The sequence below is a fragment of the Arvicanthis niloticus genome, chromosome 5, assembly GCF_011762505.2.
Source record: "Arvicanthis niloticus isolate mArvNil1 chromosome 5, mArvNil1.pat.X, whole genome shotgun sequence".
Taxonomy (NCBI): domain Eukaryota; kingdom Metazoa; phylum Chordata; class Mammalia; order Rodentia; family Muridae; genus Arvicanthis; species Arvicanthis niloticus.
The window spans coordinates 18,586,735-18,614,713 of record NC_047662.1 but is presented as its reverse complement, the minus strand read 5'-3'; the positions used below and the strand labels follow the sequence as shown (position 1 = coordinate 18,614,713).

At 49.1% G+C, this 27,979-nt stretch overlaps 1 protein-coding gene across 1 annotated transcript; it reads left to right on the top strand.

Annotated features, from left to right (window-relative positions):
- Nucleotides 1-26: 26 nt before the first annotated feature.
- On the top strand, nucleotides 27-27,572 carry Tcea3 (transcription elongation factor A3). Its single transcript, XM_076933953.1, has 11 exons — nucleotides 27-210; nucleotides 8,719-8,781; nucleotides 9,357-9,462; nucleotides 10,143-10,284; nucleotides 12,614-12,676; nucleotides 16,293-16,456; nucleotides 16,618-16,679; nucleotides 19,151-19,300; nucleotides 23,497-23,643; nucleotides 26,279-26,350; nucleotides 27,460-27,572. Exons 1-11 carry the CDS (start codon nucleotides 142-144, stop codon nucleotides 27,466-27,468), a joined length of 1,047 nt encoding a protein of 348 aa, XP_076790068.1. The 5' UTR covers nucleotides 27-141; the 3' UTR covers nucleotides 27,469-27,572.
- Nucleotides 27,573-27,979: the final 407 nt, after the last annotated feature.

Below are 27,979 nucleotides of genomic sequence, written 5' to 3'. Positions count from 1 at the left end.
CCCTCCCCCAGCGCTGGGAGGGGCGCGCCCCGCCCCCTCCAGGCTCTTGTGTCCGGTGTGTTTGCGGGCCCGTGTGGCTCGCGCTTTGGCGCCCGCTGCTGCCCTGCGCCCCTCTAACCCCGCCGGGCGTCGTGGACCAACATGGGCCTGGAAGAGGAGTTGCTGAGAATCGCCAAAAAGCTGGAGAAGATGGTGGCCCGGAAGAAGACGGTGAGGCTGCAGAGTTTGCAACGCAGCCCCCGGGCCACGGAGGCACGACTGGGCCAGCCACAGGCTTGGTGGGCGTGCCGGCCCTGTGCCCGAAGGGAGCGCACAGGACACGGGACTGCTAGGCAGGGGAGTCCCCCAGCTACTTGCTGGCCACTTAGGGTGGGCGTGTGCGTGCCCAGGTCTGGAGGGCATCGTACAGGGTCCCCCAAGGCGCGCGGCTGCTGCAAGTCAGTGTGGATGGGTCGGGTGCGCTCCTGGGTAGCTTGTGCCGAGCAGAGATAGTGCAATGAGAGACACATACCCCGGGAAGGACATTTAGGAGTCCGGTGGGCTCAGGGTGTGCGCAAGGCCTGGGGAGCTGCAGGCGCAGCGAGAACTGGAGGGACACATTTTGGGTGACTTCGAAAAAGATCGGAGAACCTCGGGCTGAGAAGGGGGCGCCGAGTTCCGTTTAGACACCCCAGGGAGTGGACCTACGAGACCGGAGCTCAGGGCTGTAGCTGGGGTGCCAGGAGTTCATTCTGTTTGCAACTTTTTCCTTGGCTGTTGGATGGGGCCCTGGCGGGCGGAGGTGAACAGGTGCCGGGCGGGGGAAGGAAAAGATGGGGCCTGGGCTGGCCCAGCGGGGGAGGTGCACGGAGGAGAACTGTGGCGGGAGGTGGGGGTTCGCAGCCCTGGTCGCGCGAGGGTCCCTGAGCCCTCAGTCCCAGTAGCGCAGAACTAGAGCCAGATGGAAAGTTAATGTTTGATCTACCTAGCGATCTTTGCCTCAGGCTGGTGGCTGGCGCTTGTGCCAATTCTGGAGGGCGTGGACTGAAGGGGAGAAGACCAGGGACCCGGTGAATGAGGCCCTCCATGCTGACTTGCCGAGGGGTCCTTTTCTTATCCTACAAAGTTTCTGGCAACCTGTTGCACCAGGACCTGCATTGCCAGGACATTTCACGAAAGTTGGCAAATGCTGGGGCCCAAAAGAGAGGTTCTAGAACCGGGATGAGTGAGCAGCCAAGGAGTATTAGGCATCTGCAATAGTTACCTGGTAACTGTGAGAGAGATGATGGTGCTGGTACAATCGTGAGAGCCTGCTCGGTTTCCTTGTCTGAAAGATGATAGATTGCCTGGGGGAAGAACATGGAGGCAGGGGGTGGGGGGTGTTGGTTGTGCATTAGGGAGTGTTAAGGAGTGAGACAGGCCTGGAGGTGATGTCAAAAGATGCCTCGAACCTGTCACCTGCCAAGCTTTGACACCTCCCTCGGCTCCTCCAAGGTCACCAGCAAAACCTAACTCCAAATCACAGGACACTCCTCCAGTTAAGTACCCCAAACTGCATGGTATTTCAGGTAGGCTAAGCCTAGCCTCCTTGCTCACCCCAGACTTGGGCCAGTAAAGGAAGCCTGGGCTTTGGGGTGGAAGGATTAGGGGTAGGAAAAACTCAGGAGGCTCCAGGGAAGACAGCCAGGTTGGGAAGATTAAGGAGACTGCTATGGCTTCCCTCTTAGTCTGTTTACATTCGTAGAACAGCTATTCTACTCTCCTTTGGACCTCAGTTTCCTCTTCTGGGAAATGGGAAGAGGAAATAGTGCCTCTTGGGGATGGGGATCCCAAGTAATGGCCAGGACTATCTCCAGGGAAGTTGCCATGGCTGGTCATAGGGTCCTTACAGGGCACAGCTGTGTAGAGTCACAACTGTGTCTAAGGTCTGCTCCTGGACTCTAGCAGGGTTTGGGTAGACACAGAGCTCGGGCTTTCTGCCCGAGAAAGGCGGGCCTGTACCGAGAGTGAAAGTGGGCCCGCCCAGTGGTGGTTAGTCCAAGAGGCATACTTCCTGCAGTAAGACAGATCCTCCACGTAGCAGGGCAAGGCTGGAATTTGTTTATTCAATGGCTTAGGGCTGTGTCAGATACCGTGAGCACGCACTGGCTAAACATCTTGCAAGAAACAAACACACACCAGCTAAGTGCACACTAATGACACATCAACAGAGCCACACACTGCGATCTAGTGAGCAACTTCTATTCGATGGCATGTGGGCCGTGTCTCCTGACGCTAACAGAACAGGTATGACACTTGTGCTGTGTGTTCTTTGACAGTTTGAGTTAAAGCAGAAAGATACCCCAAAAGCCGATAGCACGGCTTCACAGGGAAATGCAAAGCCAACAGGCTCCCTTAGAGCTTTAGACGTCATCATCCGTGACGTCATCATCCGTGGACAAAGAGAAACAGAGGTTTCAGGCAGCACCTTTTCATGCCAGCACCAGAGAAACTGTTAGCCACAGAGTGCGAGAGACACATCCAGCAAGATTGGCACACAGCTTTATGAGCCCGTTTACAACACGGACTCATGAGTGTTACATCCCAGTATGACCCAGTTATTCAGAAACATGTATTTGCTGGTAAACTGCAAATGACTTAACGCTGACTGTGGAATTTTCAGAAATTTTGCAAACTATTGAACATAGACTTAAAAAAAAGAACATTAATATGCTTATAATTTAAAAGAACTTCTAGCCAGGCGGTGGTGGCACACGCCTTTAGTCCCAGCACTTGGGAGGCAGAGGCAGGTGGATTTCTGAGTTCAAGGCCAGCCTGGTCTACAGTGAGTTCCAGGACAGCCAGGGCTATACAAAGAAGCCCTGTCTCGACAAACCTAAATAAATAAATAAATGAACAAATAAAAGAACTCCTTGCTCGGGGTCTCGGGGTCTCCCCTGCAAGTGCTGTCCCACACACTATCAGGGGTCAGGGATTGACAAAAATAAAACCTTGGGCCAGCAAAATGGCTCAGTGGGTCAAGGTGCTTAGTGCTAAGCCTATTGAACTGAGTTCAGAACCTGTGATGAACTAGGCGTGGTAGCACCTGGGAGATAGAGACAGGTGGATCTCTGTGAGTTCAAGACCAGCCTGGTTTACAGAGTGAGTTCTAGGACAGCCAGGACCACATATTCTCAAAAACCCAACCTAAACCAAACCAAAACGTAGTGAAAGGAGACACCTGACTCCCATGGGGTGTCCTCCTACCTCCACATGTGGGCTTTGACATGTGCATGTATGCACACATAACACATAATTGTCAAAGAAAACTCACTTTGGGAACAACATGTTGGTAGCTTGAGAGTCATCACTGAGACAGTATTTACATAGCAGATGCTATGCATCAGGGTTCTCTCCTTGAGAACTGGCCATCAGTCTGTGCCAGCCCATAACACTACTTGCTCTGCTGGTATACATGACTGTGAACGTATTGATAAAATCTATGTCTTGAAACAATATGTGAAGCTCCAAGCCCAGTGTTTGTTCCAGACTGGCCTTTTACAAAGTCTCTTGGTTCTCTCTTCTGTGAAATGGGTTGATAATTCTGAATAAGTGGAATTATAAATAGGACCCACTTCCCTAGGGCCTTCTGAGGAGTGGGTAATTTGTTGGTTTATTTTTTAAGAATTATTTATTTACAGAAATACACTGTAGCTGTCTTCAGAAACACCAGAAGAGAGCATCAGGTCCCATTACAGATGGTTATGAGCCACCATGTAGATGCTGGGAATTGAACTCAGGACCTCTGGAAGAGCAGTCAGTGCTCTTAGCCACTGAGCCATCTCTCCAGCCCTATCTGTTTTTGAGACAGGGTCTTATGTATAGTATGCCTGCCACAAACTGTAATTAAGAATGACCTTGAACGCCTGTTCTTCTTGCCTCTATCTCCCAAGAGCTTCGATTCCAGTTGTGAACTACCACCCTGGTGTATATGGTGTTGGGGACGGCATCTAAGTCTGTATATGATAAGCAAACAGGTTTCTGACTGAACCACCTTCCCATCTCTCGTCTTTTTTCGAGAAGAATTTCCAGCACACGAGAAAGCCTTTTGTTAGCATTAAGCATGGCAGCATCAAGCATGGTGTTGTATGCCTATGGGTTCACAGACAGCCCTGTCTGCGAGCCATTCTGGGAACACAGTGGACATCAGTGCTGAGGGAATCTAAGGACCGAGAGAGGACAGCTCATACGTGGTCCAGGGCCTGGCAAGGGGAGGGTGAGAGCTGGAACCAGGCAAGGGACATACAGGACATAGTTCGTGATTCTCAGGGAGCTAATCTCAAGATAGCCAGGGCTGGCTTCTAGACACCAAACTTGATGTCAGCCACAGAGCTGAGAGGCAGCAGGGCTGGCTTCTACACAGCAGGTACGAGGAAGGAGAAGGCTAAACTGGGATGGAGGTGTCTTTAGGACCCGGCAGACAGACTTTCAACTCCAAGCTTCTTCCCCTTTTGCTTTCTGCTTCATTTGTTCTTTAAAAACATTTACTTTTTTATTCTTTGTGTATGGGAATGTTACTTGGATATGTGTTTGGGTACCACACGCCTGGTTCCTGAGGGGACCAAAAGAGGGTGTCGAATCTCTTGGAACTGGAGTTACAGATGGCTTTGAGCCACCACTGGGTGCTGGGAACTGAGTTCTCTTTCAAAGCAGCAAGTGCTTTAACCACTGAGCAACCTGGCTCCAGCCCCGTGTCTCATTCATTCTGAGTTTACTCAGAGAGCACCTGGCTCTCACACAGTACTTAAGGTCTTACAGATGAAAGCAGTTCTCATTCCCCCAGAGGAATGAAAGTATTTGTCCATACAGAGACTCAAAGGTGAGTCCCAGCCCTCTAGAAACAGAGGCAAACGGATCACAAGTTCAAGGCCAGCCTGAGCTAGGGGGACCTTGTTTCCAAACAGATCCAAAAGACTTGAAAGTGAAGGTTTGTAGGAGCTGCCTTTGAAGTGGTCCCACCGTGAAACGACCCAAAAGTCCCATCCACTGGATTCTTACTAACTGCTAGGAACTCTTTTAAGTATTTTACACTGTTAAAGAAGCAGACAGGCATGACAGAGAACTACTTGAACAAAAGGAACTGTTGATCTGAGACTGTCTAGATAGATCTCAGAGATAAGAATCTAGGAAAACAAAACAAAACAAGATGCTTATACCACACTTTTTATATAAAATGCTTTAAATGACCAAACATAGTGGCGCGAGCTTTTGGTCTCTGCACTTGTATAGCTGAGGCAGGTTGACCATAAGTTCAAGGCCAGCCTGAGCTCCATATGGAGACCCTGTTAAAAGTTGAGAATACAAAGTCTGGAGCTGGGTGGTGGTGCGCATCTTTAATCTCGGCATTTGGGAGGCAGAGCCAGGTAGATCTTTGTGAGTTCGAGGGCAGCATGGTCTACAGAGCAAGTTCCAGGACAGCCAGGACTACATAAAAAGACACCATCACAAACAAACATCAAGGATGGGAGATAAGTCATCGATGTGTTTGGTATATAAGCACAAGGGTCTGAGTCCGGTGCCGTGTAGAAAGCCAGACCTGGTGGCAAATGCTTGTAAGCACTGCAATGGGGAGTCAGAGATGGGTAGAATCCTAGGACCCACTGTCTAGCCAGCTTGGCTTAATTATTGACCACTTGGTCCTGTTGAGAGAGACTGTCTCAAGAAAACAAGGTGACGAGCTGGAGAGATGGCTCAGTGGTTAAGAGCACTGGCTATTCTTCCAGAGGTCCTGAGTTCAATTCCCAGCAACCACATGGTGGCTCACAACCATCTGTGATAGATCTGATGCCCTCTTCTGGCATGTAGGCATACATGCAAGGAGAACACTGTGTACATAATAAATATATCTTCAAAACAAAACAAGGTGAATGGTACCTGAGAAAATACACCCAAGGTTGACCTTGACCTCTGGTCTCCATCATAAACACACGCATGTCCCGTGCATATAAAAACACATCACGGGATGGATCTCTGTGAGTTTGAGGCTAGCCTGGTGTACAAGGCAAGTCCAGGACAGTCAGCCAGGGCTCTGGTGACCTGGGACCTACATGGTGGAAGGAGAGAACCAGCTCCAGTAAGTGCCCTCTGACCTCCACACGTGCACCTCAGCAGGCACATGGTCTGCTTTCCCCCACAGCATAAATACATGGGAAAATATTCTTAAATATTTAAAAATATTCTTATAGCCAACTCAGGAGCCAGGCGGTGGTGGCGTACACCTTTAATCCCAGCACTCCGGAGGCAGAGGCAGGCGGATTTCTGAGTTCGAGGCCAGCCTGGTCTACAGAGTAAGTTCCAGGACAGCCAGAGCTTGAGAAATCTTGTCTCAAAAAAAAAAAAAAAAAAAAAAAAAAAAAAAAAAAAAAAAGTAAAGAGTTAAGAGCTAGAGAGATGGCTCAGACACTGAGAATGTATATTGCACTTCAAGGGATCAGAGTTTAGTTTCTCACACCCACATTGGGCAACTCACAATTGTTGGGGTCCAGGAATCACCTCACGAACCACACAAACACTGATCTCAGTCAGACAGGGATAGTTTATTGAGCGTATTCCCCAGGACTGGTCAACCAGGGTCAAGGTCCAGATTTGAAAACTGATCCATGATCCAGAGTTGAGATCCTACAGGGTTTTTAAGCCCAAAACCCATAGGCATCAATGCCAAGTTATTTCACTGATCAGGACTTAGGGATAGGGAATTTCCTTAGGAACATGTCTCTGTTGTACACTTTTCCTGCTCGCCTCGGTTGGGGTATTCAGCTGTGGCAGGGGACTTGCCTTGTCTAACATTCATGTCCTAGCTTTCTACCAGGATGGGACTTGTCTAACATTCATGTCTTAACTTGCCAACCAGGATGGCAGTTACCCACATACATGTCTCTTTCTGCCAGGTAGGATGTCAGCTTCCAGGGATGTCTTAAGAACTTAAACTTTACTTGACCACTACTCAAAATGGAAGTCTTATTCCAAATAGTTTCTTATATTGGGCAGGTGTCTCTCTTATGTTGGGGTCCACCCCAGGGGTAGCTTCTACCATAAAAGCTTAGACACAGGTGCAGGAAGTGCTGTTGGGTGGTAGGTTCGGGTCCAAGCTCATTGTGGGTAACTATACAAAGCAGGTCTACTGACTTCTATCATGATTGGTTTCCAAGGGCACAGAACAGAATAGAATATGTGATCAATCTTGGCTTTAGAAAGTAATAGCAGAAACATATGGGAAAGTTTCCTTATAATGGCAGGCTAGCCAGGTAAGTTACTCAGGCCTTAACAACAACAACTACCTGTGATTCCAGCTGTAGGTGACATGACATTCTGCATTGACATGCACATAGCACACAGAGACATATATGTACATCACACACATAATTTAAAACATATATGGCTGGAGAAATGACTCAGTGATTAAGAGCACTGGCTGGGGGCAGGTGAGATGGCTCAGCGGTTAAGAGCACTGACTACTCTTCCAGAGGTCCTGAGTTCAATTCCCAGCAACCACATGGTGGCTCACAACCATCTGTAATGGGATCTGATGCCCTCATATGGGGTGTCTGAAGACAGCTACAGTGTACTCATATACATTAAATAAATAAAAACCTTTGGGTCAGAGTGAGAGGGGTTGGAGGAAGAGGGAGAAGGGGAAAAAAAAAAGAGCACAGGTTGTTCTTATAGAAGACCCCAGTTCAGTCCCCAGAACCCAACCATCTGTAACTCCAGTACCAGGGGAATTCAGTGTCTTGTTCTGACAGGTTCTCTACAGGTTCCAGACACATGTAGGGTGCACATACATGCATGTAGACAAACTATACATTTAAAAATAAAATGTTTAAATTATCCATATGTACGCACATGATTAGCTGTGCATGTTTGAAGAGTGGACTCCAATACCCAGCACCCACCAGCTGACTGCTTCTACTCTCCGCCAGTGCTGGAGGCAGAGGCAAGGTTTCCCTAGAGCAAGCCGGTTAGCTCCAACTGTCCAGATTCACCAGCGCTGGGATCAATTGAAAGACCTTGTTCAATATAAGGTAGAGAATGCTAGAGAAAGACAGATGTCAACCTCTGGCCTCCACACACATGTGAACACATACACGCACCATGCTGAGATATGTATGCAAAAGAAAAGATTCATACAATTATACAACAGTACATGTGGCTTAGTGTGTGTCAGTAGTACCTCAATAAAACTGATCTAAAATCTGGAAAGCGCCAGGTGCAGTAGCCATGCCTGTATAATCCCAGCCACTGGGGACGTTGAGGTAGGAAGATCCAAGAGTTCTAAGCTAGCCTAGGCAAGATCCTCCCACATGGAACAAAGTAAACAAAAAGCCCTTAGTCCTTACCCTTGGAAGCTCAGGGTAGGAGAGGGAAAGACCTGCAGAGAGAAAAGAGGAGGCTTGGAAGCTTCAGGTTCCCAGCAGTAAGCTCGGACTTGCTCCATTCTGAGGCAGACACATGCTGGACAAGGACATGCTGAGCAGAAGGTGAAGAAGCAAGGGGAAAGGCTAGTGTTCAGTGAGGGCGGGTGGTGCGAGATGCAGTTAGCCAACCGATCCGGAGCCAGAGCCTTTTCCTTCTCTCTAGTTCTGTGTGTCCACACCTGTCCTTGAACCACACATCTGTCTATCCGCCCAGGAGCCCACAGCCATCAGAGAGAGGCCCAGGGCAACTTCTGTGTCTCAGTGTTTTTCTTGTGACTTCCTGCAGGAAGGGGCTCTGGACCTTCTCAAGAAGCTGAACAGTTGCCAGATGTCCATCCAGCTGCTACAGGTGGGAGGAGAAGCTCTGTGGGAGGGAAAGACCCCATGGAGGTTTCTGGGAGGGGGGATTCTGGGGGTGAGGTGCTGTCATGGAGTTCTTTCCCAGGCTCAGGGGTCAGGGTCCTTGGGTTTAGGGAGAAGGCACTTTCCTTGAATCTTTATCCAAAGCCTGTGAGATGCAAGTGGCCCGTGACCCAGGGAGAAAGAGAAGTCCCCCTGCTCTCAAATCTTCCTTAGATTTCCGATAAACTCCCAAACTTTACCAGAGACTTCTGGTCCCAAAGGACAAGCACAGATCTAAGATGTAGCAGCCAGAGGTAGGTCAAGTCTCAAAGCATCCACTGGACTGAGAATGGTACAGGGTCCTAGCTACAGCCAACACTCACCCCACCCCAGCTTTCTACCAACGTTGCCTATCAGAGTAGGCTTGGGTCTCAGGTAGGATAGCCAGTCAAGGCTGAATTCTAGGATAGATGATCAAGGTAATGGTCGAGGTTGGAGGGAAGTGATGGTTGAACTGGGGCTGCTGCCTTCAGTAAGAGTGGCTGGTCCTGTAGGTCAGCTCCCTTAACCCTTTCCTCACAGACCACCAGGATCGGAGTCGCCGTCAATGGAGTTCGAAAGCACTGCTCAGACAAGGAGGTGGTGACCTTGGCCAAAGGCCTCATTAAAAACTGGAAGCGACTGCTGGGTGAGAGGGGGGCAAGACCCATGGGAGATGGGGCTTCCTGCCAGCATATGGGAGAGACAATGCCTGACCAGAAGTAGGCTCATTGAGTTATTTACTCAATTATTTACTAAATGGTATGTGGCACTTGGGAGGCAGAGGCACACTTGGGAGGCAGAGGCAGGCGGATTTCTGAGTTCGAGGCCAGCCTGGTTTACAGAGTGAGTTCCAGGACAGCCAGGGCTATACAGAGAAACCCTGTCTCGAAAAACCAAAAAAAAAAAAAAAAAAAATGGTATGTGGTCCCTGGATCATGGAGTTCACGGTGTTGTGTGCATAGGTGTAAGATCTATATGTAACATATAATTTTTAGTGTATGTGTATATATGTTTCTGTTTGTGTGCATGTATGTGCACATTGCCTGACTCTCCATAGATGGGTATACTGCTATGTTCCATGTGGGGTATACATGTTCTGTATGTAGTTCTGTGTGCATGTGTGTACATACGTCCACATGCATCTGCATGCATACATTCCTGTGTCCGTACATGCGTGTGTGCATGTGTGCACATGCGTCCACATGTGTACATGCATGTGTGTGATGGGCATGCATGCAGCTGTCCCTCAGTCCCAGTCCTTTGTTCCCCGGGGTCTGTGCTGTGAGGGCGCTGAGTGGGGACACAATGCCACAATTTCATTTTCAGACTCCCCCAGAACCACCAAAGGAGAAAGAGAGGAAAGAGAGAAGGCAAAGAAGAAGGAGAAAGGACTCGGCTGTTCAGACTGGAAACCGGAAGCAGGTCTTTCTCCACCAAGGAAGAAAGGAGGGGGAGAGTCCAAAACCAGGTACTTCTTTCTAGGGCTGGAGAGTAGGGGGCCCATGCTTGCCACACCTTTTACCAGCAGCTGTTAAGAGAATTTCTTGAAGACAGCCCCGGAGGTAGATGTTAGTGTCTCTGTTGCTCACCCTGGAGTTTCTGGCTCAATCTGACTGACTCACATGGCTCTGGCTTCACCCAGAACAGCAAAGGGATGGGAAGCATGCCAGCCATGCAGGCCTGGCATCGCTCAGCTTTGAGACTTTGACAGGAGCCAGGCACAGCAGCACCCACAGCCATAAACACAGCACTCAGTTGGAAAGAGTGGGAGGTCATGGGTTTGTGGCCAGCCTGGGCTACATAGCAAGATCACTGCCTCAAAAAACAAGTGGGGTTCTCCGGGGAGGCTGCACAGTTGTTCCCTGGCTCCTCAGATACAAAGAAAGAGAACCACAATGGGAGAGAACCCCTGCTTAGAGGGATCCATCCCCATGTCCCCAGCACTGCACCAGTCCCATAAGCAAAGCCTTGGTGGCCAACAAGAGCAGTCCCCACTGCTGAGATCCACAGCTTGAAAGTGGCTCTCCATCAATTATCTGGAGTGTTCTTAGCCTTTCCTGTCTAGACACACTTTATGAACCAAGTCATTTGTGCGGGCAGTGATGTTGCTTGGTAATGTAGCCTACATCCCACCTTCATCAGGTCTGTAGGGCGGGGTGAGCTTGGACTTTGTCCATTAAGAGAAGTGATTGGTCAGTATTTACTTGGCATTTGAGTTAAGCTACCAGGAAGCAGAGGATCCTGGGAGTAAGGACTTTCCAGATCCCACAGTTATTATGCGGGAGTAGGGCTGGATCTGTGTCTCTGCAGAGAGGAACAGAATGTGACAGTCACAACTCCATGCCCACTCTCTTTCCCCACCCTCACCAGGTACTTCCCAAAACATGTGTGTCTTAGATAGGACACAAATGTCATGTTTATCATGGTAGACAAAGGATTTCGGGGACATATAGATAAGCCATGGGGGAAGCTAAGGCAGGAGGACAGCTTGAGAGAGCTTGGAAGTTCGCCCTGAGTGACATAGTGAGCCCTCATTTTAAAAGAAGAATTTTTCAAAAAGTAAATCTTCCTCATTCTCTGTAACTGAGAAATCTCCTAACTTCTTGGGGCTTATGTTTGACATTTCGTAAGTTTGTGGTAGATATTGTCACACTGCAGACACACACCTTCAGAATCTTTTAAATGTCTCAATGCACAAACTTAAAAAACAAAATGTGTGCACGTGCATGTGCACGTGGAGCTCAGAGGACAACTTGTAGGGCACAAGCCTGTCCCCTGGCATGTGGGCTCAGGGTACCAGACTCAGGCCATCAGGTTTGGCATCTCCCCTCCTCCCCTCTTCCTCTCCCCTCCCCTTTTCCATCTCCCCTCTTCTCCCTGCCTTCCATCTCCTTCCTGTCCCTTGTCACCTTTCTTCACAATGCTGGGGATGGATCCTAGGGCCTTCCGCATGCTAGGCAAGCCCCCTACCACCACAGTCTCGCCCAGCCCAGTCCCCGCACTGCACTGCTTTTTACATAACTTTCATGGAGGTCTGTTGTGTAATAAATGCCACAGGGCAATAAGTTCTACACTACCTTAGAAGACTGGGAACTACAGTTTTCAATCAGAAACTGTATACAAACGGCAACAGGACCCTGCATTCGAGGCCAGGAGAAGTTGCTCAGTGCATTTTGGAAAGTGAAGATTTTTTTTTTTTAACCTCTGACCTTGTCACACTACTAGCACAGAGGTTGTAGGATTGGGTGAGGTTTTTTTTCCTTCTGTCCTTTTTTCCTCCTGGACACTAGTTTCTTGTAAGGCTTTGGGCACAGCACACACCTGATCTTGTCCCCTGCTGTTTCCACTTGCCAGTTAAACTCAGCTCTCCTACCTCCCAAGCCTGTGTGCGCTTCCCCCAACCTCCTAAGTAGACTGCAGGGGAGGCCGAAGGCCATCTCAGTCTCTTGCGCTCCAGATACATGGACACACCTGGGAACCCAGGCCAGAGCCTGCTGACAGCAGGGAGAAGGGCCTACTGAGGGTTCTCACCGGAGTAATTAGGCGTTACAGGGTAACAGTGAGGTGGCATTTCTGCAGACGTCTGTTTCCTCCCTTGTACTGTTCTGTCAGGTAGGGGTGGGGGAGAGGGACTAGTGAGTGAGTACCTTGGGGTTTCTCCTTCCCTGGCAGCTGCAGCCCAGGCAGGTTCACTCATCCTCTGCCCTGCAGGCCTTGCTCCAGGGTCTCCTCTCCCAGTGGAGTAGTGTGGCTGCCAGCCTACAAGACAGCATCACCTCCGGTTTTGTGTCTTTCAGGAGAGACTCTGTGGATTCGAGGTCATCCACCATCTCTTCTCCAAAAAGACCTTCGCTGGAAAGGTAAAAAAAAAAAGGGGGGGGGGAGCTTGTTCGGCAGGAATGGGAGCAGGGTTCTCTGTTCAACTAGGGAAGCCTCAGGAGAAGAATTCTTCACTACCTTACCTCCAAATTCTAGGACCTGCAGGCATGACTGCCGACCAGTCACTGTTACTCCATGCCCAAGGTCATGAGCTCAGTAAGGACAGCCAGGGTTACACAGAGAAAGCTAGTCTTGAAAAACAAACAAGCCTAAGGGGGTGGGAGAGGCGATGCATGGGCGGGTGCCATCGCTCAGGGATCCTCTAGAAACTGGAGCTACTGGCTTGGGAACGACTTCACCAGAGTTATCAGGCTTGTCCTGGTGCCTGCATCAGACTATAGGCTTCAGAGCAGGAAAAGAGAACAGTTAAGAGGTGTTGGGATAATCTGTGGCTCGGATCACTTTGATGGAGGTGGAGGTAGAAAAAGGATCCCACTGAAGAATCTATTCTGGAGTGGAATTTATGGATGGTTGGATGCGGGATGTGAGACAATACAGGGGATCAACGATGATCCCCGGAGTCCCTGTGGCTGGAGCTGTCAGGGTGGAAGACTGCATGGGTGGACTGTTAAGAATTCAGATCCGAGACTGGGATGAGAGCGCTTGCCTAGCCCACAGGAAGTCCTGGAGTTCATCCCTCACCATTGCATAAACCAGGCATGCTGATACATGCCTGTGATCCAGAGAACTTTGGAGATACAGGCAAGAGGATCAGAGAGTTCACGCCAGGCTGTACTACAGGAGATCGTGTCTCAACTGAACCAGAGTTCAGGTCTTCTGAACTGGCTGTGGTGACTCGAGAGGCAGAGGTAGCTAGATCACCAGTCTGAAGACTAGTGCAGAACGTGGCTAACTATGCAACCTGCCTATCTGAGGGGTAACACTATCCAGCCCTCACCAGTGGTTGCCTTATGAAAACACACATCCAGTGTATCCTTTAAGGTTTGTTGTTCTCTGTTTGTGAGGCAGGGTCTCACTATGTAGCTGGGCTTAAGGGGGTCTGCCACCGGGATCTTACTGTTGAGGCCCCGGCTGATCTAAGTCTCTAAGTCTTACTGCCTTAGCTTTCTTTTTTTTTTTTTTTTTTTTTTTTTTTTTTTTTTTTTTTTTTTTTTGGTTTTTCGAGACAGGGTTTCTCTGTGTAGCTCTGGCTGTCCTGGAACTCACTCTGTAGACCAGGCTGGCCTCGAACTCAGAAATCTGCCTGCCTCTGCCTCCCAAGTGCTGGGATTAAAGGCATGCGCCACCACTGCCCAGCCTGCCTTAGCTTTCTAAGTAACTGAGTGTACAGATGTGTCAGCATGCTTGACTGTTATCCTCCAGGGTTTTTCCAGGTTTTTATTATTTGTATGTGTGAGCACGTGTGTGTGTGTGTGTTGGCCATACATAGGGAGGCCAAAGGACAGCTTATAGGAGTTGGCTCTCTCCTTCCACTGTGTGGGTTCCAGAGATGGAACTCAGGATGTCAGATTTGGTGGCAAGCGCCCCTGCCATCTCACTAACCCCCCCCACACACACACACGAAATGCTCCATGGTAACAGAGAAGAGAGTTGCATTCAGATCAGTTGCTAATCTATAATCCAGATTTTGGCTTGGCAGCAACTGTAAATTGCAGTAACTGGATTGTCCACGAGGTGGCGCACAAGAACAGCAAGCAGGGCCTCCATGTGTCTCTTGGGCACCAGAAAGGATTTCTAAGAGCTGGCGCTAGTGCGGGGACTGAGGCTGCCTGCGGTTGACAAATCTGGGAGCAGAAGGAAGGCGCAGATAAAATGCACCTAATCCCGAGCCTCACTAACGATGCCTTTCTGGAGTCTGGCAGTCTCTAATGGCATGAGTGTGACCGATGAAATGCAACCCAATCACAAAATCCAGGCAGCCAGCTCCTAGCCAGTCTGGAAGGCACAGAGCCAGGATCCAGAGGGGAAAGTGCTCCAATCAGCTGCTGCTTGCATGGGTAAGAGGACTCTGGAAAACTCTAGACACAGTGAAATGTGTCAGGAGAACTGGAAAGACAGAAAGCTCTTTCCGGTCTGACTCAACCACTTGGAAGTTGTATGGATGACTTTAGACAACTCAGTTTCACTCACTGAGACTCTGGCCATATTGATCTGTAGGGTGGAAATTATGTTTGACTTCCCAAGGTCACTGTGAGGATCAGATGGTGAAGTGAAAAGCTGCAAAGGTGGCGTGTGTGATAGCAACACTCACCGGCCGGGATAAGTGACCTGGTACTTTTTGCTAGTATTTTCTTAGGTTCTTTTAGTTGTTCCAACAGACCCATAAAATGGTTGCTACTGTTTATTCCTATTTTACATGTGAGGCATCAGAGGGTGAAGAACCTACCCAAGGTCACAGTTGGGTGTACCAGGCTTTGGAGTTTACCTCTGAAGCCTAGATGTGTGCGCAGGCATTACACGACTACGTGTGCTCGTGTGAGTGTGCACAAGTGTGTGTACATGTGTGTGTGTCACACACATGGAGGTCAAAGGAAAAGTTTGGGACCTGCTTTTCTCTTTCCTCCACGTGGGTTCTCTAAGACTGAAATCAAGTCACCACGCAGCTAGTGTCATCAGCCGAGCCATCAACACCTGGATTCTTTAGGGACTGGGGGACAAGGCTAGCCCTTATTATGTAACCCAGGCTGGAACTCATGATCCTCTTGCCCCAGACTCCTGACGCTGGAATCATAGGCATGTGCTGCCACATCCAGCTCTGGAGCTTCAACTCAGCCTCAGTGTAAGCATTCCAAACATAACAGCTGTCATTATTGCCAACTCTAAAACCCTGTGCTTCCTCAGTGTGAGCCCTGAACCTTATGTGTCCCAGGCCACACATAGCAGGGACTCTACTTAATGTATGTGAGTCGCTGTCTTCAGACACACCAGAAGAGGGCATCGGATCCCATTACAGAGGGTTGTGAGCCACCATGTGATTGCTGGGGAATTGAACTCAGGACTTCTGGAAGAACAGTCAGTGCTCTTAACCACTGAGCCATCTAGAGTGAGCCCTCCTGTAAGCCCAGGGAATAGGAATACTGCTTTTCAGAAAGGGCTTGCCTCCCTCCAGGCGAGCTCTGTCTGTACTCCCTGGTCCTTGATCTCCTTATGATCAATCAGCCATTTAGCAAGCTAACTATGGGTACTGTTACATGAGTGAATGAGCCACATGGTCTCCGTGTGGACTGTCATCAGAAGAGGGAAGCAGGCAATGTTTATAAACACATGAGCAAGTTAATTATAGACTTGGGTAAGTGCTATGCAGTAGGGAAACAGGGCGGAGACAGTCTCCCTGAGGATATGACCATCTGTAATGGGATCTGATGCCCTCTTCTGGTGTGTCTGAAGACAACTACAGTGGACTCACATGCATAAAATAAATAAATAATTCTTAAAAAAAAAAAAAAAAAAAAAGAATAGTATCTGCCTCTTGGAATTGTTCTGGGGATTAAACGAGATGATATTTATCAAGAGTTACAAGTAGCACCTGCCGCAGAAAGCATCCGCACCCATGGAAAGAAACATCTAGAGTGTTACTCTCCATGAATGGTTTGTTGGTCTAGTGTCAACATGTCCATTACCGATTGTCATCCTCAGATCCAACAGCGGCAGATCTACAGTGGAAACTCCCAAGACCCCCAGCAGCCCCTCAACTCCCACCTTCACCCCCTCCGTCTGTCTCCTGGCCCCCTGCTATCTCACTGGGGACTCTGTCCGGGACAAGTGTGTGGAGATGCTGTCAGCTGCTCTAAAGGCAGAAGGTGAGGGCTGGGACTGGGGCTGAGGGAGGGAAGCAACTGGTGAGACATCCTTTGTTTGTTTTGTTTCTTTGTTGAAGCGGAGTCTCCAGTAGGGGTACAGGAGTCCCAGTGTCAAGAAGCGTCTCACACAGGGCTAATGTCTGTGTCCTGACCTCTTTTAGATGATTTCAAGGACTATGGAGTCAACTGTGACAAGCTGGCCTCAGAAATAGAAGACCATATCCTCACATCACGTGGGGCTGGGGATGCCTAGACTGGCTAGTTGGCGGGTGTGGGTGCAGCTCGAGACAGCTCCCTGCTCTACCCTTGAACCAGAGCTTCTGAGTGATGCTGGCATTGCTCTTGGGTCTTGCCCTGTCCATCAGATTGTTCCTCTGATTGCAGGCGAGGCACTGGAAGCTCAGGGAGGCGCTGTCACCTGGCAAAGCTGCAGCTAACCCTGCCCTGATCTGCATCAACAGAGTGGCAGCCTGCTTCACACTCTGTTTCTCTCCTCCCCTCTGATAGGCACATCTCCTGAATACACTCTGTGATGCCATTAAACAGGCACTGTGCCAGGCAACTGACACTTCTTGACTGTCTTAATGCCCCCAGCCACCTCCCTGGAGCATGTTGGTGTTCTTATCATATATTCGGGGAAACTAAGGCTGGGAATGGCAAACAGAGCTGGACTGGAAGCCTTGGTATATGGTTCTATGTATAAAAAAAAAAAGTACTTTTTAAAAATAGAATCTCACTGTGTAGCTGTGACTCACCAGAACTCACTCTATGTTGAGTAGGCTAGTCTCAAACTTACAGAGATCCTCTGCCTCTGCCTCAGGATGCTGGTATTAAAGGCGCATGCTGGCATGCCTGTCGGTTCTGTATATTTATACTTTCTATGTGCTTTACCTACTATTTCACCTCCTGATTTTTTTAAAGTTTATTTTATTTATTTATTTATTTATTTATTTATTTATTTATTTATTTATTTATAGGTGTAGGAGTCATGCCAGAAGATTCTACTATAGATGGTTATGAGCCATCACGTGGTTGCTGGGAATTGAACTTAGGACCTCTGGTAGAACAGTCAGTGCTCTTTAACCACGCCCCCTGCCCTGACATATTCTTTTTTTTTTTTTTTTTTTTTTTTTTTTTTTTTTTTTTGCTGTTTTGTTTTTTTCAAGACAAGGTTTCTCTGTGTAGCCCTGGCTGTCTTGGAACTCACTCTATAGACCAAACTGGCCTTGAACTTAGAGATCTACCTGCCTCTGCCTGCCAAGTGCTGGGATTAAAGGTGGTGTTTCACCACCACCTGACTATTTTCACAGATTGTACAGATGACATTAAAACAAAAATGGGACAAAAGCCAGGTCTCCGCCTCCTTCCCACCACTTCCTGAAAGCCAGCTGCTCTGTTCTGTGCATTGCCCTGGCTGTGCTTTTCCCTGCAATTGCTTGGACTTTCTGCCTTTGCTTGGCTCAGGAGACCAAGAAAATAAGGCTGATCACCCATCCCTGACCCATGTCCTGAGATGGTCAGGGGAGGCTCTGGGTTGCTGGGCTTGGAAAGAACTAACTGTGGAATACGGCCAAGGGTGACTTCCTGCCTGTGAATGGGCAGAACATTGCTAATAAGAGGCCTGATTTGCAGCCCTGGCCCTACTAGAAATCTGCCCTCTCCCCCTGAGCAAGGACCCCTTTCTACGTCTTGCCTCCTCATCTACTCATGGGAGAAGTAACTGGTCAGCCATTCCCAGAGTGGATCCCTGGGATGAAGGGTTGTGCCTAAGGAGAGAGACTGGGCAGACTCCTTGGGAGAGGCTGGGGATGTAGCTCGGCTGGTAGAATGCTTGCTTATAATTCTAGCACTCAGGAAATGAACGCAGAAGAATCAGAAGTTCAAGGTCATCCTCAGCTACATAGAGAATTCTTGGCTACCCTAGGCTACAAGAGACCTAGTCTCAAAAGAAATCAGGAGTGGTGGGAGAACGGGACTGCCCACTGGATTTTGTTGTTTAGTTCATTTTGCTTTTTTTTTTTTTTTTTTTTTTTTTTTTTTGAGGCAGGGTCTTGGTAGCCTTGGCTGGTCTGGAACTCGGCTCTGTAGACTAGGCTGGCCTCGAACTCACAGAGATCTGTCTGCCTCTGGAGCACTGAGATTAAAGGCATGTGCCACTACCACAGCCAATAGTTTGTTTTTGCACTTCACAGAGCCTGAAACATGTGACTCTGCACCTTTTCCTTTGACAGTTGGTCTCCAATCTGGGTCCTTTCAAACTAGAGGTTACCCGCATTTTTCTCATCTTAGAAGTCTTGAATGTAGAACACTTGACGTGTTCCATACTCCATACTGGTTCCTGATGTGTGATGAGGCACTTACTTACGCCTTCAAACAATCCCTGTTTATGTTGTTGTTGTTGTTGTGTGTTAAAGAGGGAAACTGAAGCACAGAAGCATGAGACTCACCTGAACTCCAGTGAGAGACTCCAACAGACTAGCATGCTTACTTCCTGAGTCCCTGATACCTCAGTGCTTGCTGCAATCTGTCCTTTTCTTGGAGGCCGTACCTGTCTCTGATACTTGGCTGACCCCAGGGCTCAAACCAGTTGTCCAGTGAGCAGAGGCCAGAGATGACCCCTGACCCCTATAGCAGACTCCCATTCCCCATGCTCCTCCAAGGATGGCAAGGTGGCCCTTGACCCAGACACATATCTATCAAGAACTCAAGAGCACAGACATGAAATACCGGAACCGTGTGCGCAGTCGCATCAGCAACCTGAAGGACCCCAGGAACCCAGGCCTGAGGCGGAACGTGCTCAGTGGGGGCATTTCCCCAGAGCTCATTGCCAAGATGACAGCAGAGGTGAGAGGGATCCAATGGCATTGGGGTTGGGCGGGTGGGTGGAGGTTGGCTTGGGGGCGGGGCCGTGCTGGGCGGGGCCGTGCTGGGCGGGAGTCTGCTGCTGCCCGGCTCTGAGAGCAATGGGTGCGACTTTTGGGACGTGATTTCAGTGCTCTTTCAACAGACGCAGTTCAATTCTCACAAGTGCAGATATATAAAGGGCCGTAGGAGACCCTCGTTGGACAGATAGCTATTTGATCGACTTATTTCAGACACCACATCTTGGAAAGATCTTTGACACATCCTGAGATGTGATCTGCTTCCAGAGCTACCAGGGGACTCCCAGTCAGTCCTCAAATGTTGGAGAAATGAAGAGACCCAGAAAAGGGGAGAGGAAACATGTCGAGCCCCTAAAGACTGGGTGGGATTTCGGATGTTTTGCTGGTCCAGAGTGGGGGAGTCTGTGCATGATGTACAGAATGAGCATCTGGGATGGGTGTGTGTGAGGCGGCGCGAGGTATATGTGGCATGCAGTGTATGTGGTGTGGGTGACGAATGCACGGATAGGATTTTCGTGCGTGGGTGTGATATAGATAGCTTTGTATGGTCTAGGTGAAGTGTGGAGCGTTCACGTCTGTGATATGTGATGTGTATATGATGTAAAGTTACTGCAAGTGTGGCCTGACATGAGGGGGTAGTATGTGATTAATATGAACGTGTGGTGTGTGGTCAGTGTGTGATGTGTAGTGTATAAAGTGGTTAATGTATGTGTATGCTTAGTGAAATGTGGCTAATATGTGTGTGGGCTGTGCTAGAGTGTTGTCAGTATATAGTATGAAGTTAGTATGTGTTGGGTAAATGTGCCCCACCACGGGGCTAGGGCTGCTCCTGGAGGCGAGACATAGGAGTCTGACTACATTCACCCCATGCTGCCGCTGGCTGGAGTCGGGCTATGTGAAGCCACAGGACCCCACTCCAGGAGTGGGGGAGCACAGTCTGAGGCCCCGGGAACAGCTGGAGTTGACTGGGGGTCACCAGGCCAAAAGGTGGCTGGGAACCAGCTGGTTCTCAGGCTCTTGGGCCTCCAGGAGCTGTTGGGAGCCGCAGAAGAGCTGAGAACAAAGTGGGGGACCTGCGGGCTCTGTGTAGCCCATGGTGGAACGGGGAGAAAGGGAGAGAAGTTCCGGCAGCGCCATTCGGGGAGAGTCCTTGGCTTGTCCTGTAGTAGCAGTGGCTGGGAACACAGTGTTTCTGCTGGAGATTAGATAGGGGCTCTGTAGGCGAAGACCTGTTCCAATTGTTCCCCACAGCAGATCATGATGAAAAGAAGCAGTCCATGGTTTTAAGATGTTTATTGTCATGGCGGAAAGTAGATGAGAAACCATAACCCAGTTTTTCAGAGCAGGCCTGAGGTTAAATATCTTTTGTAGGGAGGAGGGTCTGGGGAGGAATGTTTAATTGGCTAAGTCCTCCAGGCCTTTAGGTACCTCATTAATATGGAGATCTGTCTTGAGGCTCCTTGGCCTGTAGTCAAGCCCTCTACCTGTGGAGTGGCTAATAGGGGGTGTTGTCATTGTGTGACTGAAAGACACAAATCTATGAAGAGCTAGGAGCTTAGAGTCTGGGGGCGTGGAAAAACGCCTGCTGTCCCAGGATGACTTGGGTCCCACCTGGGGCCCCTCAGGATCACCTGCGGTCTCTGGTGGTTTCTAGCCTGTGCTCAACCAGAAACCAGGCTGCCTTTCACGATCTGACAAGTATGTATGTGGTCTGTGGTTAATGTGTGTATGATATGTTTAGTGTGGTATGTGGCCTGTAGTTAGTGTGTGATCACTGTAAGTACAGGGGTGTTTAGTGTGCAGTCTGTAATTAATGAGTGTGGTTACTCTGTTGTGTGGAGTTAGTGTAGAGTTAGTGTGGAGTTAGTGTGTGGTTAGTGTGTGGTGTGGAGTTAGTGTGTGGTTAGTGTGTGGTGTGGAGTTAGTGTGTGGTTAGTGTGTGGTGTGGAGTTAGTGTGTGGTGTGGAATTGATGTGGTATTAGTGTGTGGTTAGCATGTGGTTAGCGTGTGGTTAATATGTGGTTAGTGTGTGGTGTGGAGTTTGTGTATGGTTAGTATATGGTTAGTGTGTGATGTGGAGTTAGTGTGTGGTTAGTGTGTGGTGTGGAGTTAGTGTATGGTTAGTGTGTGATGTGGAGTTAGTGTGTGGTTAGTGTGTGGTTAGCATGTGATTAGTGTGTGGTGTGTAGTTAGTGTGTAGTGTGTGGTTAGTGTGTGGTATGAAGTTAGCATGTGGTTAGTGTGTGGTATGGAGTTTAGTATGAGGTTTCTGTGTGGTTAGCATGTGATTAGTGTGTGGTGTGGTGTTAGTGTGTGGTTACTGTACCATGTAATTACTGTGTGTGGTATATAGTTAATGAGTGTGTGTCTGAATGGACATACGTGCTGCATGGAGCAGTACAGAATGGTGTTACGGTCCAGGGACATGGGATTCTGAGGAAAGAGCTCACTGCTAGCCCCAAGCACTCCAGAGAGCAGGACTGGGATAAACAGGGAACCTGGCTCCCAAGAGTGAGCCATGTACCAAAGCTAACGTGCTGCTCGGTTACTTTTTCTTATTTGTGGAGGGAGCACAGGGCATGTGTGGAGGTCAGAGGACAACTTGCAGGAGTCAGTTCTCTCCTTCCTGGTGGACAACTCTGGTCAAACTCAGGTCATGGTGGCCAGCACCTTCACATGTTGTGCCATCTTGCTGGCCCTATTGCGCTCAATTTAGAGGGTCTGGGTTTTTAGTGGTTGTTTATTTGTTTTGAGTTAGGGTCTCACTATGTAGTTCTAGCTAGCCTAGAATTTACTATGTAGACCAGGTTGGTCTTGAACTCACAGAGGTCCGCCTGCCTCTCTGCCTCCCATGTGCTGGGATTACTGGCATATGTCATATATGTATCTATACCTGACTGACTGAGGTTCTCGTCCATCTTTCTCTCTTTTTTCCAGTTTCTTTCTTTCTTTCTTTCTTTCTTTCTTTCTTTCTTTCTTTCTTTCTCTCTTTTTTCCTCTTTCTTTCTTTCTTTCTTTCTTTCTTTCTTTCTTTCTTTCTTTCTTTCTTTCTCTTCCTCTTGGTACTGAGGATTGAACCCAGGGCCTTACACACACCAGACAGGTGCTCTATCAACTCAGATATGTCCCCAGCAAGGTCTGTGAATGACAGCATAGCCCAGAGGTAGAAATTGCAACTTATCTTTGCGATATCTTAGTCAGTCCAGGCTGCTACAGTAGAAAACCACCTGTAAGCCCAGCCCTTGGGAGGTGGAAGCTGGAGAATCTGGAGTTCAAGATCAGTCTGGGCTGCATAGCAAGCCCAAGGACAGTCTGTGATACAGGAGACTCTGTCTCAAATACATAATAACAACAGAAAAATTGGCTGAAATTTAGCCTCCTTCATATGAGCCTTGGCTACACTCTGATCCACCAACCACTCATAATTGCCGCCTCCACTGGTATGTCTGCCTGGTCTTCTTTGGCAGAGGCTTGAAGGGTTCAGTGAACAGGGGTCAGATAGATAAGGGAAGGGGCTGGATGCAGCTGATGCTGTATCTCCAGAAGGAGCATGGACCACTGGTGCTCCTGGTGTCTGAGGTATATATATCCACAGCGAGTACTTGGGCCTCTGAGCCTAGTCACTGTGGGGTCCTCCTGGGTAGCACAGCCAGCAGGCCATGGTTCTTAGAGCTATGGTCCCCACCAGCAGACAAGGCTAGAGAGCATTCCTAGCTGGAGCAGGTGCTGGGTTAAAGTCCAGAGTGGGAGGCTATGGGACACCGGTAAGCAGTGGCCAAATCAGCTGCTAGGACAGTTTGATTCAGGCAAAGGCCTGGCAGGCAGGTTGAGCTCCGTCCTGAAGGAATGTTCCTGCAGTATTAATTCCAGCTCTGAGCATCTGCTGCTGTCCTACACACACCCAGCTGACCTTGACCCAGCTAGAACTCCCAGGTTGCACCTTTCAGCCAGGATGCAGAGGAGAATCCTCCAGGACAGGCCTTTCCCAGGTCTGGTGGGACCAGGGGGTCCAACCTCTCCTATATCTCTATGTTTTTGACCCGGTATGGTACCTCCTCCTCCTCAGTTCAAGGGGCAGAGGTACACACACACACACACACACACACACACACACACACACACACACTCACAGAGCCAATAGACTCATTTCTCTGCAGGAAATGGCCAGTGACGAGCTGAGGGAGCTGAGGAACGCCATGACTCAAGAGGCCATCCGCGAGCACCAGATGGCCAAGACAGGCGGCACCACCACTGACCTCTTGCGGTGTAGCAAATGCAAGAAGAAGAATTGTACCTATAACCAGGTGGGCAGAGGTGGGGTGGAGTGGGGTGGGGCCACAGCAGGGGGAGAGGTGGGCGGAGTGGGGTGGGGCCACGGGGGGAGGTGGGTGGAGTGGGGCGGGGCCACAGCCAGGGGGAGGTGGTGGAGAGGAACAGGAAATACAACCTTCAGGTCACTGAGTGCAGGGCAAACTTGGAGAAGCCACCACTTTGTTGCTTCTGGAAAATGTTCAGATTGTGGAATCAGCTCCTGTGTGTCCACGGGGCCGAGCTGATGTGTCCTGTCTGTCCTGAAGTGAGAACGAGCCCCAAGCCCCCTCTGTGCTACACTGCCCTTGGTGCACAGTGCTGGGCACAGACTTCAGGAGAGTCACAGATGTCGGAAGGAAGCATAGCCATGTGAAATCCAGCTCCTCATTAAAAATGCTGGGCAACTGAGACTCAGATGGATGACTGAAGCTTAGGCAAGGGTACCCAGGCAGGCTGGTGGCAGGAAGGCTTTGAGCTCAGAGTCAAACCTTTCTTTTCATTTTCCCTTACTTGGCTATTTTGAGACAGGGCTTTGAATTTATTTCAAAGCTAAGGCCTCAGGACTGGGATTTCATATGTATACCACCACAACTGGCTTTTGGATCCCAACCTTTCTGTGAGAATCCAGTCAGCTTGTTCAGTGATGTCTAAGGAGATTCCTGAAGGTGAAGATACCCAGGAGCCATAGGATCCTGCAGTGAGGATGGGGGAACCTTCTCCTAAGCCCCAAGAATGGCCTATTGCTAGTTCTGTCTTTGGAGTACCAATATCTTGAATTCTCACTCATATTTAGTGATTCTAGAACTCTCTTTGTTTCTCTATCTACTTAGCAAGAAAGATTCATTAAAAGTAGCCAGGCTGGTAGCCCCTGTTAGGCATTTCATCACTGCCAAGTATGAGGCAGGAGGACATGAGGATTAAGAGGGGTTTGGTAAAGCTAGCCTGGGATACATAGGAAGACCTGTCTGAAAGAAAAAAAAATGGGTTAGAGAGATGGCTTAGTGGTTAAAGAGAGCTTACTGCTCTATCAGAGGCTAGACCCCAGCTCCCATATTGGATGGCCCACAAATGCTGTAACTCCCGCTCCAGGGGATCTGATGTCTCCCACTGGACTCAGTGGGCACTTGTATACACACACACACACACACACACACACACACACACACACACACATCTTTTTAAAAACAAGGTTGGGAATGTAACTCTGTTGATAGATCAGTGGGAAGCCAGGGGTTGGCATGCATAAAACAGTGGGTTTGAGGGGCTGGAGAGATGGCTCAGAGGTTGAGAGCACTGACTGCTCTTCCAGAGGTCCTGAGTTCAATTCCCAGCAACCACATGGTGGCTCACAACCATCTGTAATGGGATCTGATGTAATGGAATCTGATGCCCTCTTCTGGTGTGTCTGAAGACATGACAGTGTACTCATATACATAAAATAAATAAATCCTTAAAAGCAAACAAACAAACCAGTGGATTTGATCCCCAGCACCAGAGACCAGAAGTGAGGATGCATGCTGACCCCAGCACTAGAGAGGTTGAGGGAGTGGGCTGTTGAGATGACTCATTAGGTAAAGGTACTTGGTGCCAAACTTGATGACGCAGAAGGTGAAGGAGAGAACAAACTCCTGAAAATTGTCTTCTGATAGCCACACGTGGCACGTGGCACGACACATGGAGCCACGTACATACACACAAAATGTAATCCAAAACTGTTTAAAGAGACGGAGAAGGATCAGAAGTTCAAGGGTTTTTTGGATACATAATCAGTTTAAGGACAAAGATGGGGAGAGAATATCCGGATCACTTTACCCTTAGCACACTGTGGCTACAGTAGAAATATAGTTGTCTATCTTGTTTTCTGGAAAGTTCTCTTGAAGGATTCCAATTCCGGTGCTCTCCCATGCCTGTTATGGGCATTTGCATGGTAATGCCCTTTGAAAGTAAGCTTGTCAGAAGCCAAGTAGAGTCTTCCCCCCAAGAAAGCCTATTGCCTTCTCTCCTTATCTCTGCTGTGTGGTGACAAGGTTGTGCGATGCTGTGATGCTGTGCCTTCCTGAAGGACAGCTGGAGGCTCGGTCCAGCAGAGGGCTCCTCCCCTACTGATCCCAGGAGACATCACCAGGGTTAGCTTTAGAGAGTGAGAAGGCAGCTGGGAACTCCAGGGCCTTACAGTGGGAAGCCCATGTTGCTGAACCTAAATGACCTGCTTAGAGGCTGCGGGGTGGGGATGGGGGAAAACACGGCATAACCCACCCCAGTGATCTGCAAGCCTCCTTTCTTCTCTGGGCCTCAGCCACTTGCAGGATGACTATAGACAAGGTGATTTCCCAGACACCTTCAGCTTGAACAGATATGACAGAAGCAGTGTGTTCAGGGGGTGAGTCTGGGAAGGCTTCTTGTAAGAGGTGAGGTTTTGAACAAGAGAAGAGAAACCAGTTCGGAAGGATCAACAAAAATGCAAGTGCAAAGGTCAGGCTGAGCCAGTAGGTTTCCGAGTGACTGGACAGTAACCAGAGGAAAAGAGGTTATCAAAATCGGGTAAATATCATTGCCAAACAGTGGGAGCTGCAGCAGGCCCTAAAGCAGGAGAGGAATGACCTCATGAATGGTTCTTCTCTCTGTTAGGTGCAGACACGCAGTGCCGACGAGCCTATGACCACCTTTGTTTTATGCAATGAATGTGGGAATCGCTGGAAGGTTTGTATGCCTGTATCTTTCTCCCTCCCCACCATCCACAGAGGCTGCCCTACATAAGAAATAGTATGCCCACAGACGGGAAGAGGGCCCCGTGCTAGCAGGCAGAAGGCTTGCCAGCCTGCAGAACGTGACGGTGGCAGGTAGTTGCTGGGGAGGGAGTGTTTGTTTGGCCTGGCAGCAGCTGGGATGCATGGTGGCTCAGTTTATTACAGGGTGGGCAGGGCTGTCCATCAATTGACCGTGGACAGGCGTGTCTCTCTGGGGACCACAGAGAGAGGAATAACAACAGCACTGAGCATTTAGACCAGGCCTCTGCAAAGTGCTTTCACAGAACCTATTGCTTTTGACCTGGCCTCGCAGGGATAACACAGGGAGACTGAGCCCTGTCACAGTAGAGTGGCCCTTCCTTTCTTAGGAAGCTCTGGAAAAGCCTTCTACCACCTAGTGCTGTGAGTCTGGCTCCTGCAGGGGCAACAGAATCCTCTCTGAGTACTGCTTGCTGGGGGTATAGCTCAGAACTAGAGCATGGGATAAAATCTATCTAACTAGAGATAGGGATAAAATCCTAGGTTTGATTCCTAATGAAACACATACACACATACACACATACATACGCACACAATACATACATACATAAACACACATACATACACACACACATACTAAATTATAAACATGTAATTTAAGAAGAACATGAAAAAGATATGGGGTGAGATGAGTTTAAACATATTCCCACAGTCCTGCACATATCTGTTCAAGAATGATAACTGCTCTTGGAAAAGGACCTTCTGTATGCTGTGTGTCTTGGGAAGGCGGGGCCCAAGAGAGCTTGCATCTTGTCTTCTGACAGTATTATTTATGTCCACTGCCGTGTGGGAGGGCTAAAGTCCAACCAAGAAGTCTGAGACAATCATGGTATTTTTGTTGTTGTTCTGAGAGGTTTCTCTGGGAAACCCCAACTATCCTGGAATTTCTTACACAGACCAGGCTGACTTCAAACTCACAGAGATCCACCTGCCTCTGCCTCCTGAGTGTCAGCCCACCTGGCTGACTCCACCTTCTTGTCCGTATGACTCAAAGACTTACATGGCTGCCTTTTGGTTTTATAGTTCTGCTGACCGAACCACCCGGCAGGATGGCAGAGGAGAATGTGAGGAAGACCCAGCAGGATGCACAGACCACGTGACGTGGAACAAAAATAAAAAATTCAAATGAAGGAAAATGCTGAGCCCTGGATGAGGCTAGGGATTAGAGGAGGTGTGTTGGGGGAGGTTCTTCTGCCAAGTTTTAATCAGTCATGAAAATGATTGGCTTCTGGGGGAGGCTATCTGGGGCATGATACACAGAGTCTTTATCGACAGACCTACACAGAAGGTCAGAATCAGATCAGAGGAGTTTTGTCCTGACAGTCGCCTGGCAGATTGTTGAGTTCCCTCTCCCTTACTGGAAAATAGCAGATTGGGACTGGGGATGTATAGTTCAGTGGTAGGTGCAGGTCTCAATCCCTGGCATAGAGCAGAGGGGAAGTGGAGCAGGAAGAAGGGAGAAATACCAAGCCAGGCATGGTGCTGTTTGCTTGTAATTCTGACAACTTGGGAGGCTAAAGAGGATCACCTGAGTCTGGGAGTT

Excerpts from the sequence above, each read along its gene's own strand:
- Tcea3 (XM_076933953.1), top strand. The coding sequence starts at position 142 with ATGGGCCTGGAAGAGGAGTTGCTGAGAATCGCCAAAAAGCTGGAGAAG. Across the intron at positions 19,301-23,496 it reads TTGCCAAGATGACAGCAGAG|GAAATGGCCAGTGACGAGCT; the intron begins GTGAGAGGGATC and ends ATTTCTCTGCAG. Across the intron at positions 23,644-26,278 it reads AGAATTGTACCTATAACCAG|GTGCAGACACGCAGTGCCGA; the intron begins GTGGGCAGAGGT and ends TCTCTCTGTTAG.